General features: G+C 35.7%; 1 protein-coding gene across 9 annotated transcripts in view; it reads right to left on the reverse strand.

The window, feature by feature from the left end:
• Positions 1–18,353, reverse strand: part of tp63 (tumor protein p63) — a 42,294-nt gene extending 23,941 nt beyond the window's left edge. For 8 of the 9 annotated variants that reach the window (XM_079884258.1, XM_079884254.1, XM_079884256.1 and 5 more), the window contains exon 1: positions 670–847. In XM_079884258.1, coding sequence (XP_079740384.1) covers positions 670–711 — 42 coding nt within the window. In that variant the 5' untranslated portion in view covers positions 712–847. Of the gene's footprint in view, positions 1–669; positions 848–10,229; positions 10,360–10,873; positions 11,012–18,121 lie in introns of those variants that run through there. The other variant, XM_079884259.1, reaches the window with a different exon arrangement.
• Positions 18,354–18,750: the final 397 nt, after the last annotated feature.

Consider the following 18,750-nt stretch of genomic DNA (forward strand, 5'->3'; position numbering starts at 1 on the left):
GTAAGCAAAAGTAACAATACAAGGGATATTAAGGTTAAGTAAAAGTAGACTCCATGATTACTTTCTCAAAGCAAACTGCCCAATCGCAGCCTATTGTTCTATACAAACAAGATTATCAGTCTAACCATCTCAGACAAATCCATTATTTGCCAAATACCTTGACTCAACCCGAGAGCAGTACACCGTAGACAAAACAGCAGCTAGGCAAACCATTAAAGCAATGCATATTGATTTTTATTTGTAGACACACGTCCGATTTTTCACACCCACAAGCCATTGTAATATCCATTATCGCAGTTCAACAAACATGACTTATTAAATGCAAACATTTTCTAAAGTCTCAATATAAAAAAGTTTGGCGAACACGTGCACAAACAAATCAAAACCAATAATTATTTTTTTTAAAAAGTCAATTAAATTCAAATGCAAAGTGTCAGACCAGAACGACAAATCACAACATTTTCAGAAGTAACAGGATCCCCTCAAACGTTTTTGGTTAACAGCATAAAAAAGGATAAAAGAAAGTACGCAACATATTCCAATGCCTTTGTAAGGCCTACTTTTAATGCCACTATTGGCAATCACTCGACAGGGTTCCCTGAGAACCCAAAATTTAGCACTGGGACCAACTCAGTCTCCAGATGGGCAGTGGTAGCGCAAGGGCCTTACCTCACTGTATGATGTGGGCTGATTGGTCTCCAGGTACAACATATTGGCGCTGAGGTTGAGCAGTGCAGCCGCTGTTTGCTCCACAGGCTCCAGGATTCTTACCCCTTGTTTTCCTCCTTTTATCCCCTAAAAGTGCGATGTGGGCTACAGAGGTGAACGGGACAGGCTTAAAGTCTCTATAGGAATTCAATGGGATTGCCATATATACCAGGGACAAAAAAGGGAGGTCCTGAGAAATTACCTGTCCAATACCTGAGTCCAATACCACACCCTACTTTTGGGAAGGTGTTGCTCGTCTTCAAGCTCTTCCTTTAAGATTTAACCCTAAGGAGTATGCACCAGACCTAGACGCCTTCCAATGCAAATTGCTATCGTTTTTCACGATCTATTTTTTTTTTTTTACATAATATTTTATACAAAAATAAATGAAAAATAAGTGAAAATTACTTTAAAAAAAACCGAATAAAGTTATATTATTTTACTTAAATTTTCCATTAACAATTTTCAAATACAATATAGCAAACACTTTTCATAACATGGAAAAATGTATCTGTGCAAGTGTGATTATTAATTTTTCAATGACTCCAATACCTAAAAAAACACATTTCAGTCAAAAGAAATTCTGTAGTAAAAATAGGTCAGCCATTTAATTTACTTTTTTTTTTTTTTTGCAGAAATATCATGGATGGAATTTTGAGATGCAGTAAATTACTTTGCTCTGAAACATGGAGCCTCCAGACACATAATTCTGGAATCCTCTTTATAGTTCTACAAAGACCTTAGAGCGCTAAATTCTCTCCAGTAGTAGCATCCATAGCCCCTGTTTGCATAAGAATGAGCCTCTCCCAACCTCCCAAAGAGCCTCTAGCATGGCCCTATGAGAGTCTCACCAGAAACAATAGGACTACAGTTGACAGCTTGTATCTATCAGAGATGACTGGTGTAGATTTGTTTTGAACACACTAATGTTGTTTCAGATAGGGTAGAACCAACCCACTCCTTTGTGAAAATTTAAATGTATTCATGTTATATTCATCAGATGATACAGAAGAAAGAAAAACAATTAAACACCTTTTCAGCTTGAGGTACTTACATCATTTTACCCACTACATAAGTGAAATGTGACCAGCCATGCAAATAAAATGAACTGTAACTGTAAACTAGACATATCTCATTTGTGATATTTGCTTTTAACATTTTATTTGCATCATGTTATTTCAGCAAATGTTCCTATCTTTGCAAACCTACCAACTTGTAGATGTACTTGTAGACCAACTTGTACCAACCGAATGTGCTAAATTCGAACTGTTTAACAGACTGAATTAAGAGAAAATTGTTCACTTATGCATTCCAAAGGTTGGTAACCACAACCCCCTGTACAGCAGTCTTATGCCAACTTAGTCACCTCTGAGAAGGGCAAACTGCCTCATTAATACACTATGAGTCAAGAATATAGCATTAAACTAGCATCAAAATGCACATTTAAACTATTACCCCCATCTAACACCCAGAGCACACTTTAAAATTCTTCAAAACAGTAGCTCACACCCTCCTGGGGTTAGCTGTTATTCAGAGCACTTTGGATGGGGGGCAATTAGGGTTAGCTAAACAAACTTCTAATTATGTTAGAAAAACATTGGTTGCAATCTACAATAGGGTGTTAAGGCCCTCACTGTTGTAGCACTGAAATCACAGTGGGCTGCTGCTGAAAAACTCAACTGAGGTGTTGTGGTCAAGCTGACTGCAGCTCTTGCAAAAGTATGAAATCATTCAATCGACCACAGCTAAATATTCCATGTTTATAATATACTGCTAATAAGCAATTTATTATGTCTCTACACTGTAAAAAATTTCTAACCCTCCCAAATCAAAAAATTCAAGTGACCGATAACATCAAATTTTTTCACTTGGCCCAAGTGAAATTCTGTAAATTATAAAATTAAATTCACAGATTTTCACTTGGGCCAATTGAAATTTACAGAATTTCACTTGGGCCAATTGAAAAATTTAGATGTTATCGGTCACTTGAAATTTTTGATTTGGGAGGGTTAGAAATTTTTTACAGTGTATTATATTTGCTATTCCTTATGCAATATTCTCTGAAGGAAAAAGGAAAGCCTTCTAAGTAACGTATCAAAAGTCACGTAAGCAAGCAAGAAAGTTACATGTACATACACTACCATTGTGCTCAGTAAGATTTATTAATACTTTACCCAAGGGTGCATTAAATTGATCAAAAGTGTCACTAAACGCTTTCATTTTTTTTTACAAAAGTTTTCTATTTCAAATATTGAAAATATGTTGTTCTTTCTTATTCAAAGAATCCTAAAAAAATACTTATTTTTTATTTTACATATATTACAATCTTTAAAATGGTAATATTTCACAATATTATGTTTTACTGTATTTTTTATCAAAAAACGCAGCCTTGATGAGCTTTAGAGTCTTTTTAAAAACATAACAAAATTTACTAAAACTTTAAACTGTAGTGTATTCTCCACAAAATTTGTCTGCTCTTTGATTGTTCCATGATCTAAGATAGTTTGTGCTGTCTGTATGTTGTATTAACAGATGTTAATATGTAAAAATATTTTTTGGGGGGTTTATTGCACCGACTTGAAAAGCTATTCCTGGTTGAGAAGTTATTTATGTGTCCCGTGGGGGTCAGAGGTGACAGCATTAAGGGACAGCCTCAGGTGACAATAGACATGGTGCACAAAGGGTGGACCCCTAAACCTGACCCACCTAACAATCACAAATTATACCACAGACTGCAGTAAGAAGAAGTAAGCCCCTAAAAAAGGTTTTGCTTTAGGGAGGCATGGCCATTCATGACTAAAACAAAATACGTCGATTATATTTGTTGAGACGGATCATTCCCAAAAGGTTAATTGGTCTGGTTTTGCACACACCTTGCATTCTTTTCGAGGCTTTAATTTTACATTTAGATAATGGTGTGGGCCTTCTTTTTATTTTATTTATTTATCCAATCTTAAACAGCAAACATAAGATCATGTGCTACCCCTTGTCAAATGATTAAAGACTTGGCAGGTCAAGTCCGATTCATGAAGTGAATATATATATAGTCTTACACTCATTCAAAACAATTAGGCTAAATTAGGCAACCACTGTGAGGCAATAAACAGGCTCTGCAAAAAGGTGATGAACCTGACTGAAGCTTCCCGGTGGCTCAGACAAAAGATGCTGCACTTAGATCTATGTGGACACTTGAAGGACTGTTTGGGCTTACAACTCTAGGATTAGTGAGGTGTCATGTGTCAGGTGGCTTGTGTTTTGAGAGACACCTGCTCAGGAAACTCTGAATCGCCTTTTAACAGAGGAGTGAGACAAAAAGAGGGGTAAGACGTTTATTTTATTATATTTTTATTGCATATCTTGTATTTATTCTCTATTTTATTTGATTACTTATGACTATTGTTTTTATGGCAAATTATTATTATTATTATTATGTATTATTTAATTACTTTGTTTTTAATTTTTATTTTTATTTTTTTTTATGTAAACTCGAAGAAGTTGGCAAAACTCAATACATTTAAGGCAATCAGTTGCCTCAAAATATTTAAGTTAGGAAATTCAAAAATTTAAGTAAGCAGAACTTACAGATTTTTATTTTGTACATACATTTTAATTGTTCTTAACGTGAAATGTTTGAGTACATTAATCCATACATTTAACTTAAAATTTTCATGTAACCTCAATGCGAACATTTTTGTTATTATAAACTTAGCTGGTTATAACAAACTAGTTCAATAAATGCTAACGTGCTAACAATAGCATAGTTTAGCACTTGTAGTATGATTTCAGCAATATAAAGCATACACATACTTGCTCTCAAACCAAGCCGCATGCACCACTTGTCATCATGACAGTAACTCTCCTAAAATCAACATGAACAAAAATGATTCTAAATTAGCATAACAAAACATTAATCACTACTAAATCTCACACTTAACATTAATCTTGCACAAAAAAACACAAACATTATATTACACTTAATTTCAGCATTTACTCTCCCTTTCAAGTGCCATGGGCAAAGCTTGCTGGGAAATAGAAATCCCAGCCCAGTTTCAGTTGAACTTAAGTTCGTCTAAATTAAAAGAAATAATATCATAAAACTCAAAACAATGAAACAGTTCAGTTTACTTAAAATATATCAGTTCTGTGAACTCGAAAGAAAAAGAAAGTGCTCAATACTCACAAAAGTTAATTTGACTGAACTAATTAGTCTAATTTAAGTTTGTCCTACTCAAACCAATTAGTTATTTTGAGCGTTAGGGTTTACAGTGTGTTTTTTTTTGTGTTTTTTTAATCTATGCTTTTAAAACTCATCTATGGGTCAGTCTGCTTTAACTGAGTTCACTAGCCCATGGGTACAGTGCTACACTTCAGGATAATAAGCTGTTTGTGATGTCAAAGACTAAACACCTGTGGACATCACAGAGCAAAAGTCAACACCTGCACTCTGAACTTAAGAATAGTTTTACAGCATAATTTGCACTAGTCCTCGCTATCCTGTTTTGATCCTCGTATAGTCTTCGAGGAATGGTATTATTCTGTTATTAGTTAAAAGATATTAGTTTCAGATCAGCATGATGTCTGACTTAAAAAAATAAACGGTATCCTTTCAGCCGTTGACAAGAAAAAACACAATATACAAGTAAAAACGGTTAAAAAAACAAATTGCAGAGCCTTTCAACTAAACCAGGTTAAGGGTCACTGCTGTGATTTTCCGTATGAGACAAAGAAGGAAGTCTTAAAGATATTTTAGTTATTCAGAAATATGTGCTATAATTTCTTCATTTAGTTTTGCATTTATACAAGTTATCTATTTGTGAAGATGATATTTAGAATTGCAACAACACTGATCTTACAAATACTAAACACTTCTTAATGCCTTGATCTATATGTATAAAGGAAGAGAGTGGAAAAAAGGAAAGAGACAGAGAGGAAAAATGCAAATGTTTACAAGGCAGTACTTTTTAATTTCGCTTGAGGCAAACTGGTGGGGTGACGAGTCAGCAGTGATTTAGAAGTCGTGATTTAAACTGTGGAGTTAAATCTCACATTTGAAAAGAGTGAACCATTATATATATAATGGTTCACTCTTTATATATATAGTAGAAGAACAACTGTAAGGACTTTGATCATCTGAACCGGACATTCATCAGCACTATGAAAACCACCACAATAAATAAAATGTATTAAATAACATTAATAAAATGGGGAACGATGAAAGCCACTTATTTTATAATCATTAAAAAACAGATTTTATAATAATTTTATAAATCACAATTTTAAATAATTTACAAGAAACATTTCGGACAAGACAAACAGTAGCTACAGAATGCATGGATTGCGGTGAGGAAGCACGCCTTCATTATGTGTTCCTGCCTAATGCTGAGTCAGGCTCTACTTGAAAAGAAAACTACAAATGACTAATCAAGGGCTAGGACACAACACAGCCTAAACAAACCATTGCCTCACCACCTTCAATGTATTCGAGCCAAGGGATAGATTATGTTGAATTTTTGCAGCTCAGCAACACCCAGACAAAAAAAAAAAAAAAAAAAGTACTCAATGGACAGCCATTCTCTCCCGCCAATGCTTCTATTTGAAGCAGTTTGCAAAATATAGAACCTGTTAATGTGTAACTTTGCTTAGATTGATATTGGTTAGATTGGCTACGACATTTGATGGGACAAAAAAAGCACAGTGGTTTGTACCTGTTGTGGAAAATCGTTACTGCCGTGATGCTTAAATCTACCTCTGACTGGAGTCTTTATAAGCAAGTTATGTGTGTCATCCACACAAACAGAAACAACTTTACACAGATGATTTCATTTTCCGTCCTTAGTACCCTAGTGAAAAATAAATATACCAAAATGTATTCGAAATACATTTATTTTATGCTAAGTATACTACAAATACATTTACATATTTATGTACTTGTATATTTGATTGTATACTTTAGGTTGCATTACTTGCATTTAAAGATACATTTATTATACAGAGATCCTTACAGTAGTGATATTAAAACATAGTTTAGGCTTAATATTAAGAAATGTGCATTGTGCAATAAAGAAGTACTCCAAATAAAGTTTAATTATAATATTTATATCAGTAGTCTCAAGCGATATATCAATGAATATGTTAGTGGATTTGTACTATAGTATGAAATAAGCATATTTTAAATATCTTTACATTACATTTTTAAATACATTTGAAATACATTTTATAGTTTTTTTCACTAGGGTAACTAAAAAGTAACTTACTATGATAAGTTGTTATTTACACACCACAAGGAGATTAATTGTTCATTAAATGATTTAAGTTTAACAAAAACTGATATTTATTTTCAGCAAGGATGCACTAAACGGATCAAAGGTGACAGTAAAGATATTTATAATGATACAAAATATTTCTACTTCATAAAAGTTTTTTTTAGTTTTTTCTAACTGACTTTTTATTCGTTTTAAAATATATTAAAATAGAAAATATTACAATATTATATATATTCACAATATTTTACACTAAAAGTCAAATGTTAATAAGATTGTTAAATTACCAAAAACTAAGATTAGTCTAAGATTACTGTATCAAACAAGTGAAGACGCCTTAAAAAAAACTTTTGATGGTAGTTTACATGAACATGCACTCAAATGTGGTTGAGCATCATCTCTTTTAATTTATTAAAATATAATTTAATTTTAATAACAATATGTGGAAAAATAAAACTTCTAATGGAAAAGTGGAAGAAAAAACAATTATTACTGATCTAGTACTGATTACTAAGGGTAGTAACAAATCTAAAACATGAACTGTTTGTAAAAAATAACTCTTAAAAGGTCCACACAGTAATTTATGTTTCTGTTGCACTGGCCTATATGGCAGTTGTCGTTGACAGAAGCAAAAAGTTTGGTTTGCTATTGTCATTGAAAAAAGGTGAATTTTAAATAATGGCACATTTAATATTAAACATGTTGTCTCCCTTTTCTTTGGCTATTTCATCAGCTACAAAAATACTAGCTCATGAGTTCACCACGTTTAGCTGAGTAACTGCTCCATCTCGCCATGATATCAGCTGAGCTGTTGGATGTCAGGACACAACCTCTGTCACATTCCTCCATTCTACCTGACTCGACACCTCTCTCTCTCTCTCTCGCGCGCGCTCCTTCTCCTCCCCTATCCCCGATCTCACACAGACAGAATAGGACGCAAGCCTCAGTTACTCACAGCGGCAGGTGCTGCACTAAATTATTGCCCTGCAGCTACAGAGAAAGCACACCTCCAAAAGAAAGAGCAATTTCAGATTAAAAAAGGGCTTTAAACCCCATGCACAATACAAACACCGAGGACCCTCAGGGCGCTAAACAGTGCATATCATTTGATAATTAATGAAGGGCGGCAAACCTTTTCCTTAATTCTTGTTCTTTTGGTGAAAGAGTTCACAGATCAGTCATAAGCTGCTTATTAAAGGGGATAGTTCATCCAAAAAGAAATTCTGTCTCAGTATTTTTTGTCCAATGTTGTTTGGACACCAACGTTGTTCAAGATATCCACAGAAGAAAGAAAGTCATACAGGTCTGGAACAACATGAGGGTGAGTAAATGATGACAATTTTCATTTTTGGGTGAACTATCCCTATAATACCCACTGCTGTCTTTCATTAAAAGTTCTTCGAGAGTTTAATTGGCGACTGGCAGGTTTCCATAGTTTCCACCTTTTCGATCAACATGAGCGCTAGCTGGCAAGGGACGGAGTGTTAGCGTGCCATGCTGCGCACCACACCCGATCTTTACTGCGAGGAAAATGGGGGCGGGTGGTGTTGTATGGGGGGTATTAATCACCAGATCAAGAGAAAAGATAATCCCTCAGGGCCAGAGAGGCAACGCGTTGCTCAGTCTCTCCCTTTTTTCCCATCTTTACTACCGGACAACTACATTCCTCTGCTGGGAGGGGAACCACAACCACCTAATTCTCCTGTGCACCCAGAGAAAATCTACAAGGCCTCAGCGTCAGGTCATACACTTAATGTCAAACTTTCCACTGCTCCTCTGTTTTGTATAAACACTATGTTAGAGCCATACGTGTTGATAAAATCTGCCCGAGGGATACATCAATTTTGCTTGACTTACATCGACTTTAAGCAAATTAACAGTTGTTAAACAGTGTTAAAGTTCACAAACTAATTTATACAAGATTTACATTTTATAAAAGAAAAGGATTAAATAGTGCAAACAAGAAACAGATCTTATCCAGAGTATAGAGAGGCAAAAAAAAAGAAGATAACTTACACCAAAGAAGAAATTGTCTGATGTGTAGTGTTGTTGTAAATCTCCATCTTCATAATTCATTGATCAAATTCAGTCCCTTAAATTTTTATGATCATTCAAAAATCGTTTAATTTACATGACACAATGCAACATCTGAAGCACTTCAGATCGGATCTGCCATTGTAGCAAAGCAAGGCTATCGTCATCAGGACTTTTATATTTAGCGCTGTTCATCCGGACCTGGACATCTCTTTTGAATTTGTTGCCACTAAAACTATCCAGAATGACCAGGGAAAACCCATAACACCCCCAATAAACAGTAACACCCCCACATGCAAGTGTAAGTTAACTGTTTCTGCTGGGGCTTACCACTAAATTCCCCACTACTGAAATTATTCACTTGAGTGATCACACTAAACAAAACCAAGTTTCATATGTGATCAAATAATTACGTTTCTCTGCTTAAAAAAATCATATGTGTATTCCAAAAAATTGCTGGCTGAAGTTCAATATTTAAAAGCAAATTACATTTAAAAACATACACACAGACACAAACAAAAAAAGGAGCTAAAACTATTTGGCAAAAAATGCAGAAATTCTTCTGATGGAATTAAAAGAGCTAATTATCTACTGCTTCCATCAAAAACAGCCTGTCTGAGACCATTCAGTGGGAGGTTTTAAAAAAATCCCCATGTACATTTGTTTTAAACTTTGCGGGGGATTTTGGAAGAATTCAACAATTAAATTCTTCAGTACTACAAGCAGTAGAAAATTAAGCTAAGTATTGAAAAGATGATTAAATATTTAGTATAAATGGCTTTTGTTTATTTGAAAATATCTAAACTGTATGTAGTTTTATGCTATGTGAAATTACAGAAAATTCAACAAAATACTGCAATAGAGGCATCACTATATATTACCGGTAATAGATGGTATATATTATTTGGGTGATATTTTGAGTCAATAACCAGTTATCAACTACCTGCCTTACCTCCTCCTTTTAAAAAATGAAACACTTAATTAAAATGAATATTCCCATATTTAAAGCTCAGATATGCATTCGAGAAGATCAGCACTTGCATTATACATCATCCAACATCTTGAAATGTGTCAAGAACAGGGTCCCACAGTAACTGCTCAGATCTGAATGACACAGCAATATCCTTCAGATAAGTGAAATTGTTGTTTTTATTAAAATTGGTGTAGTTTCTAAACGTGGAAATTTAAGTGTGAACAACTGTGTGTTTAGTGAAATGAAGTACTCACTGTAAGGGGTTCCTCAGGCCCACGCATCGTGATGCAGTCCATGCTAATCTGTATGGTATTGGATGCTGATCCGACTGCAGAGCCCTCAGAGAAGTTCAGCTCGATAGGCTGCATTGAATGTAGTGCAGACCTGGAACAGAGACCAGCAAATGGACTGATTACTGGTGAAATGAGTAAATAATGTTGAATTTATTTATTCATTTCTTTATTTAAAAAGTCTAAGTTAAATAAAATATCATATCATTTAGCCAGTATAAGTGGGTGTGACTGCTTTTAAGTATAGCGGGTAACACTTAAAGTCTTTATGTATAATGCATTATGCAGTTGTATTTATTATATTGTATTAAATATTTTACATAAATATGTGCAGATTGCTTGTTACATCTGCAATTGGTTGTTTGTCATATGTTTTAATGCATTACATGTTCTAAAAGTGTAACAATGAATAGATAAGTATTATAATTGTGGTTATAATTATTCACGAGACCATTCAATGCATTATAAAGGCATAATACCTGACCCCAGAGATGAATTAAAAGTGACTACAAAACACTTTTATAATGCAATATATAAAGGCTTTAAGTAAAGTGTGTACTATTATGTATTAAAGTACAAGTGAATTTATAAGGTACTTCATAACTCACTGGTCCAGCATCTCCAGTAGCTGGTTGAGGACGTCTTGTCCGAGGATATCTGTACCCTGAGAGCCCTGGCCCTGTGACATGGAGGCCAGGAAAGAACCTTCAGCCCATGAGAGACAAGCTGCTGCGGGTTCTCTCAATCTAGAGAGATGGAAACAAAAGTTAACTCAAAATGTGTGTCCTCATATAAATTGTAGATACACATACATTGTATTAAACTTATTAAACTAAAACTTTCTGAAGAAAGAGAAAGAGTGTTGTTTTTGCCCATGCTAAAGTCACTTCCAGGGGTTTGTTGTGGGTGTTTGCAAGGGTGTTGATATGGGTGTTGCCAGGCGTTTGCTAGGTTTTTTTGTTTGGTTACTTACAAGAGCTTACTCCATATTTATGTCATATTTTCATATGTACACCAGACAAAAAAAAAAAAAAGGCAAAAAAAAAGAAAATAATTATTTATGAACATCAGTTATGAACATCCTTTATCCTAAGTATGAGCAGCAGTAATAGTTATGTTTACCTTTGCAATCACCGCTAATTAAAGTAACAAATGACTTGAACTCAAATTTCATTTAGTAAACTGATACAGTATGCATTATTGCCAGGGCCGGATTGACCAATACTGCTACTTTTCAGGAAATGAAAAAAAAAAACTTTGTTTTAAATTAAAAACTGTGTTGTCAAAGTTGATATTGTAGCTTTATATATGATCATACAGCCTACTTGTAAGTGTAATTATATTAACATTTACCAAAATTAAGCTCAAATCAAGTTTTGACTTTTTGATCAACGAATGTCCTGTTTTTTCCCCAGTCATTACAATGGCCGCATCTGAGGCCATCTTACAGGTTATGAAATTTATTGCAGCTGTATAGCTATGTGTGTACTTAGTTTTTTCTTCTTTTTTTCCTGTCATTTGTCCAAAATCTCACTTCTGCAATAGATGGTCAACCAAAATGTGTGAGGTACTTCATTCAAGATTGAGGCGGGGTGAAGTCATGAGGTTTTTACCGACAGTTTGAGGAGCCAATGGAGTTACGACGTTTAGTCACAAGCTGTTCATTGGTTAAATATTTGCAAAACCCACAGACATATATAAAAGATATAAAATTACAAAATATGGAGATACAAGACCTGACAGTAATGATATGTTATTAGTTTATAAAGTAATTGTCTTACAGAGTTTGGTATTAAACTGAAATAATAATAATAACAAATGTATTATTTCTCCTTTATTGTAATTGCCTCCCTGGACCTGTGAGCAAAGGCACATGCCTAGAATGCTTATGCATAAATCCGGCCCCGGTTATTGCCTTAATGGTGGTAAGAAAAGAAGTCACTGCACTTCTTCAGGATGTAAAAACACAACTCATTCTTAATCACCTCTCCCCCCACAAAGGCCATGCTCTGTGCCTGTCTAAAGCAACACCAATAACCAGTGTTAACATGACATTCAGGAGCAGTAGAGAGAATAAGACTGTCAGTGAAAACACGACTACCCTCTCTATTTGAAATATGACACCAAGCCAGAGCCGGCGTCTCATTGTTCCTTCTGAGAAGCAGCACACGCTGAGGACCAAGCAGAGCGGAATTCCCCTTCGCTGTCTATATGATAGCAACACCACCGCTATGCAGTATTCGGAATGTGTGTGGCTGAACTGGGCTTGGCTGTGGATGGGGGTTGAAGGTAGTAAATGTATGTATGTGTGTGTGTGTGTGTATGTATATGTGTGTGTGTGTGTGTGTGTGTGTGTCTGGGAGTTGGGGTGTCAACCCATAATCTAACGTTGGCACTCGGGTGTGGGGCCGGAATTCCCCTACATTCTGTGCGTGGGGAGATATTAATAAACTAAGCTATGTAGGCATGCCTAATAAATGCTGAATGCTTTTAGGTCGAAGGATGTCAAATTACTGTATCCTAGGCAGAGATACAAAGCAACACTATTCTTTGATATCACTGTAAAGTGACACTTCGATACCAGCCTTTGAAGAGAAACTTCATTTTACAGTAGGCCTATTTGTTCTGCCTATCATCACAAAGCTTTTTTACATAATACATTTGTATGAATTTGATATGACGAACTAGTAAAAAACTTAAATATGGTGTTTAAAAATTTGTGTTTCTTAAAAGGGATAATTGCAAAATCCTGTGTGCATTGTTTTATTTCTGTGGAACACAAAAGAGTATATATATCTTAATCTTATTTATTTATTAATTGGGGGTCGGGGGTGGAAAACTATATCCATTTCCTAAAAGAGGGAAAATGGGAGGGGCAAAAGAAGCAATTCTGCTTTAATACCATGAAAAAATTCCTCTTTTCCCTTTTCTTTCCATGGGCTCCCCAAACATAGCTCTTCAGAAGAAACGCAGGGTATATACTTTTTTTTTTTTTTTGTCTTTGTTCAGCTGAAGAGGTGTGGCACAAAGTGAATGCTAGAGTTGAATTACTGGGACAACGGTGTGCTGCCAGGCCTGTCACTGGGGATAAAAGCTTTTTCATTGCTAATGTTTGCTTTAAGCCTCATAGATATTGTCATTTGGCACACTGGAAGACACACAAATGCCAAGCCCAATGCGTCAATTGTCACAGTGCGTCCATAGGTCCATACCTCAGCATTCCTAGCTCCCATTGTAAGATAAAAATCTAAACCCCTCTACATTTTACACTGTCAACCTGAACAGTCTGGGGGGCTTTTAAGGGAGTAAGTAAATACAAATGAAAGCTGGGCCCTAACTTACTGACAGCTATTCATATTGTTAGTTCTATTAATGAATCCGTCACCCAGTACAATCAAAGAGAAGGTAATTCAGAATATTTATTATATGTCATTTTTATAAAATAGATCTTGCATGCACAGCAGAACTGGGTATGATGTTGAGATTATTATTACAAAGTTATAAAAGCAACATAAGTCAATGTAGCCAACTAGAAAATACATGCATCAAAATAAAAAGACGCAGACACAAAACTATTTTTATAAAATTAATATTGCTATCATTCTCTATTGCAGAATTAGATTGTGCAATCATAAAAAAGCAGCACCACTATATCACTGTAGGTAATATTTTTTAGTATTAGTTGATTTACTTTTGTTTTTCTGTTGAAACGAAAATTAACCCCCAGTAAGGATGCACTGATTCTGACAGATCCCATATGCAAATAAACAGACAATTTTAAAATTCAACACTATATTGTCAAAATACTGTAAATGAAAAATGTATATAATAATAATAAGCATCACAACTAATGAATAGAATAAGAAATGTCTTAATTTTTGAGATCTGGTAAAAATGGCATTTAACAGTGTCATTAAAATATTAGCATTTTAAAAGATCGAATTTAAAGGTATAGTTCACCCAAAAATGAAAAATCTGTCATCATTTACCCAACCTCAAGTTCAGCAGAAGAAAGAAACTCATACAGGTTTGGAACAACTTGAGGGTGAGTAAATTATGACAATATTTTCATTTTTGGGTGAACTAACCCTTTAATTGGGATTAAGGAAGTTTTAAATATATGAGGCAACAATTAAGCTTCAATTAATTGTCCATGTTCTTTAATTATCTCTAAAAAGGCTCATAAACAACGCAATAAGAAGTGACAAGCTATAAAGAAGCGGAAGCAACTTAAGCAAAGTGTTTATATCATAGGGGTATGTCATCTATATCATATATCATGGAAGACTATGTTTCATTTATAGTGCTCTAAGAGTGCTAAATGGCTCTACAATTGTCAGTACGCTTAGATTTAGCTTTTGCTATCACACTCAACAAAACCACAAAACAAGATACTACTTCTCTTATGTCAGAGAATGTAGTGGTTAATAACCTTACACAAGGTTCCAGCATCTGTCTGTATAGGGATTACATGTCTCTCTCTCTCTTTCTCTCTCTCTCTGTCTCTCTCATTGATATGTTATTGCATTTAATATTGTCAACATTACAGGTTGGTGAGAGCATGAGGACTATATAGGTCTCCAGCAGGTGCTGAGAGGCTGCTGTCTCAGGTCACACATTGCGACAGGACATGTTTCAGATCCCTGGCTGAGAGCTGGGTGACAGCCCTGGTGTCATGACATCATCATCATCATCATCATCATCATCATAAAACCTGTGCCAGGGGAATTATCCAATTAAAGTTCAGAGAGGATGCACTCTCGGCAAAAGGTCCAAAAACAATGGATGAACGGATGCTAGATAGTAGCTAGAAATACAATATGGTTGACAGGGATTTTCAGCCAAGAATGACATCATGGTCCCACAAAAGGTGCAGCACCCATGCGCGAAAATATCCAGCTTTGATTTACACCCACAGAAATGACAGGTGAAGTTTATGGGCAGATTTCTGATCCATCATCAGCTAACATGGGAATGGCCGTTTCATCAATTAAACATCTATGCACCAAAATAATAGCACTCCCAAAGCCTGATAAAACAAATAGTGCAACCTGAAAATGAGTAATTCAGGAATAACGCAGTGAAGGAACACTATGTCATTTTCTGTCATTCTGCGTCAAATAACCGAAGCCTAAACATGTTAAGAATTCTGCTTTACCACGGTGGCTGCCACATCTGTCATTATGTCAGCCATCGCATCCCAAATTTAGCCAAGGAACCATGCTTCTTATCCTCATTACAGGTAATAAAAACCATAATGGAGATTTTAGTGAGATGATTGAGATGAAATTATTTCAGGGCTTAGCTCACCTTTAAAAAAAGCATAACCTACTTGGAGACAATAGTGAACTGTAGTTTTTCATTTTGGCTATGTGGAGGGTTGGTTTCATCTCTAGTGGTATAGCTTCTTTGGAAGCTGTGGGTGGGTGTCTGGTTACTGGGGGAGTTATGCATTCTGCCTGAGGGAGAGGCTGCACTGCGTCCACTTAAACACAGACCAGGCCCCTCGCAGACAGGACGGGGTCAAAAGTCACAGCTTAACAGGGCTGCCCATTGTCTCCTGACAGGTTGGGCACATCCAGCGATGAAAATGCAATCAAAACAAACAGAGTCCTGAAATCTGGGGAGACAAGTGAGAGGGGCTTCTCCACTATCTTCATTAATCAGAGGACAGGTAACATTCAAAGGGATCTGCCGACCCTTCCCTCATCCCTCAAACCCGGGACTGCAGGATGGACATGGTGGCTCAGACAAAAGAATAGTGGCCCCATGATTTTTCCTCCATTTAGACACGTGCTTTTATTGTCAATGCCCAAATTCGACTGAATGTGGCAAAGGAGTGAACTGTCCCAAAGTTAGACAATCTCATATTGACTTGATTCACTCTGCACTTGTAATTAAAAATGAATGTCAGCGTGCCAATACAGAAAGAATCATTCAATATCCCGTGTTCAAGCATAACAGAGTAAACAGGTGTGTGACAATTTAATGTTCTAACCTGTTTGGCAACTAAATATAATTTAAAAGGAATTGAATGTAGGTCAATCACGAAATCTACTCAACATTTCCCCCTATTTGATCATTTAATTACTCCAAGAGGGTCTAAGAGTCAAAGTTTGTTTTTTATTTAAAATATCTGAATATAATTTAAAAGGAATTGAATGTAGGTCAATCACGAAATCTGCTCAACATTTCCCCCTATTTGATCATTTAATTACTCCAAGAGGGTCTAAGAGTCAAAGTTTGTTTTTTATTTAAAATATCTGAGTCGAATTTTGTAGGATTCAGTTAGAAGTGATTTGGACTTGCATGGAAATGCATGTTCATTTTATTTTGAGAACCTCTGTTGATGTTATTTTTAATCGGTACACATCTGTTTCTCTTCTCTTGTAGATTAGACCTACTGATAGGAGCTGGATTAGTCTCAAAAACAACCGTCTCTGCAAGACCTAACAATATAGTGGTAAGTTAGACCGCATGTTGTCACACAGGGAAGTTGTCACAAGGGATTTATGACAGTAACTATGTCCAATAACATGTGTGATTTCTCTAACCGTAGTTTTGTAAGTTGGTTTAAAATATTATGTCATAGTTTTTTCCTTAGCTGTTAGGTAAATAAATGAACACGATAAAATCACACTGGCATTCAGGCAAGTGTCAAAACTATTATTAAAGCAGATTTTAACCAAGATGTTGAACTTATGTGTTTTCAGCTCAGGACAAGTTGACCCATGTGTTTTACAGATTTACACAATTTTTTTTAAATTCTTTCTTTTATATCAATGTATTTTATATTTGCAATTTTCATGTTTAATCAATTGTGGCAACCTTCCTCATATAGTGTCAACATGCCTCACTAATGAACTGCATGTTTTTCAGGGAAGAAAAGAGCGTAATAGCCAAGATTTTAAGTTATGTGCCTTTACAGAAAGTGAAAACTAGCTCTACTAGTCTCTTCTAAAGCATAATTTAGCATGACTTTACCAATTACATGGCTTTCACCTGAAATTTACGTGTTAGAGTAACAACCTTTTTACATTTAAACAATATATTTTTGATAATTTTACAGGCCTGAAAAATTGCAAACTCTCACATGAACAGATTGAAAAGCATCTATTCTTCCACATTACCCTGTGATTGTCAACATACCAAATTACTAGATAAAGATCAAATATATTGGTGTTCATTGTACATAACCTATTTAACCATAACAATTGATTTAATATAGAGATTTATATCCAAAGCAGCTAAGAAAAGCTGACATTTGAAAATTTACGTAGTATATGAAAGTATATGAAATATTGCCTTTTTAAAGAGGTGCCAATACTCCATTGAAATGGAATACTACATTAGAACGGCATTAACAGATACAAGCATGAGAATTGAATCCCTAGCTATTAATACAGCTGTATTTAGAGTTGAACTCTGTTCAGACCCACAAAAACAAATGTCCAGTAGCGAGTGCATGAAGAGCTAACAAGCAAGCAGGCTGAGTATCTAGACAGTTCACCCTAAACTGCACAAAACGCTGACTTTCGCCATGAGAACAGCACACCTATAAATACCATAGCCAAGCAGCAGCTGGAGAACCAGACATAACTGTTAGCACCTCCAGCATGTCTCAGTCCAGACAGCAACTCTTTAATAAGGAGAATAAAAAAAACAAAAAAACTGTTCTGGACCATAGAAACAGCCACATGTTGTTTTGCAATGTGCTCATATCTATTTACAAATGAAGCAACTAAATAAAACCATGTGTGCATGCCCAAGTAAGTGGTCAAGATAAACCTGGTGACCTTAAAATGGCTTTTCAGAATTGGCCAACAAACTGGCACAAACTGTTGCTTCTGTCTTACCGTTGAAATGCTCGCTCTGGGCAGAATTGCACTGCTGCATAAGGAGAGGTCATACTGCCAGACTGGGGTCTTTACTGAGGTCGTCAAGGTTATCGGCAAGTGGCCCAAGCACATGTATTACAGCAGATCTGGAGTTATAAATAAATGAAAAACATGAAAAACAAACAAAAAAGAAATTGTGAGGCAGATTAAAGTGCTAGAAGGTCAAGTGCACAGGAGTGAATCAAGTGTGGAGGATGTTTTAATTTTGGTTTAATCTTTCTACAGCCCACAAGCAAAGGGGCGGCGTCAATGCCAACATGCTGACCAATCCCTGGCAACAACTGGACATGGTATCATACCCACTCAGTTGCTAGGATATAGATATTAAGCAACAACCCCCACCCATTCCATTCCTAGTCCATGTCCCCAGCGATGTCTGTCTAAGCACTAACCTGAAAAGCACATTCCGCTGTCCATTCGCTGGCTGCCGTTTCTATCCAGAATCCCAGGAGCTTTCAGCCATGCGTGGTGATTGCATCACTCTAGTCGCTAACTTCTATTTTAACCTGACCAGGTGAAATAGATGTCACATCAAATAGCCCTCGGTGACCACGGTGGCTTCCTGACCTGTCAATAGGGCTGAAACT

Source organism: Squalius cephalus (assembly GCF_949319135.1).
Source record: "Squalius cephalus genome assembly, chromosome: 10".
Taxonomy (NCBI): Eukaryota; Metazoa; Chordata; class Actinopteri; order Cypriniformes; family Leuciscidae; genus Squalius; species Squalius cephalus.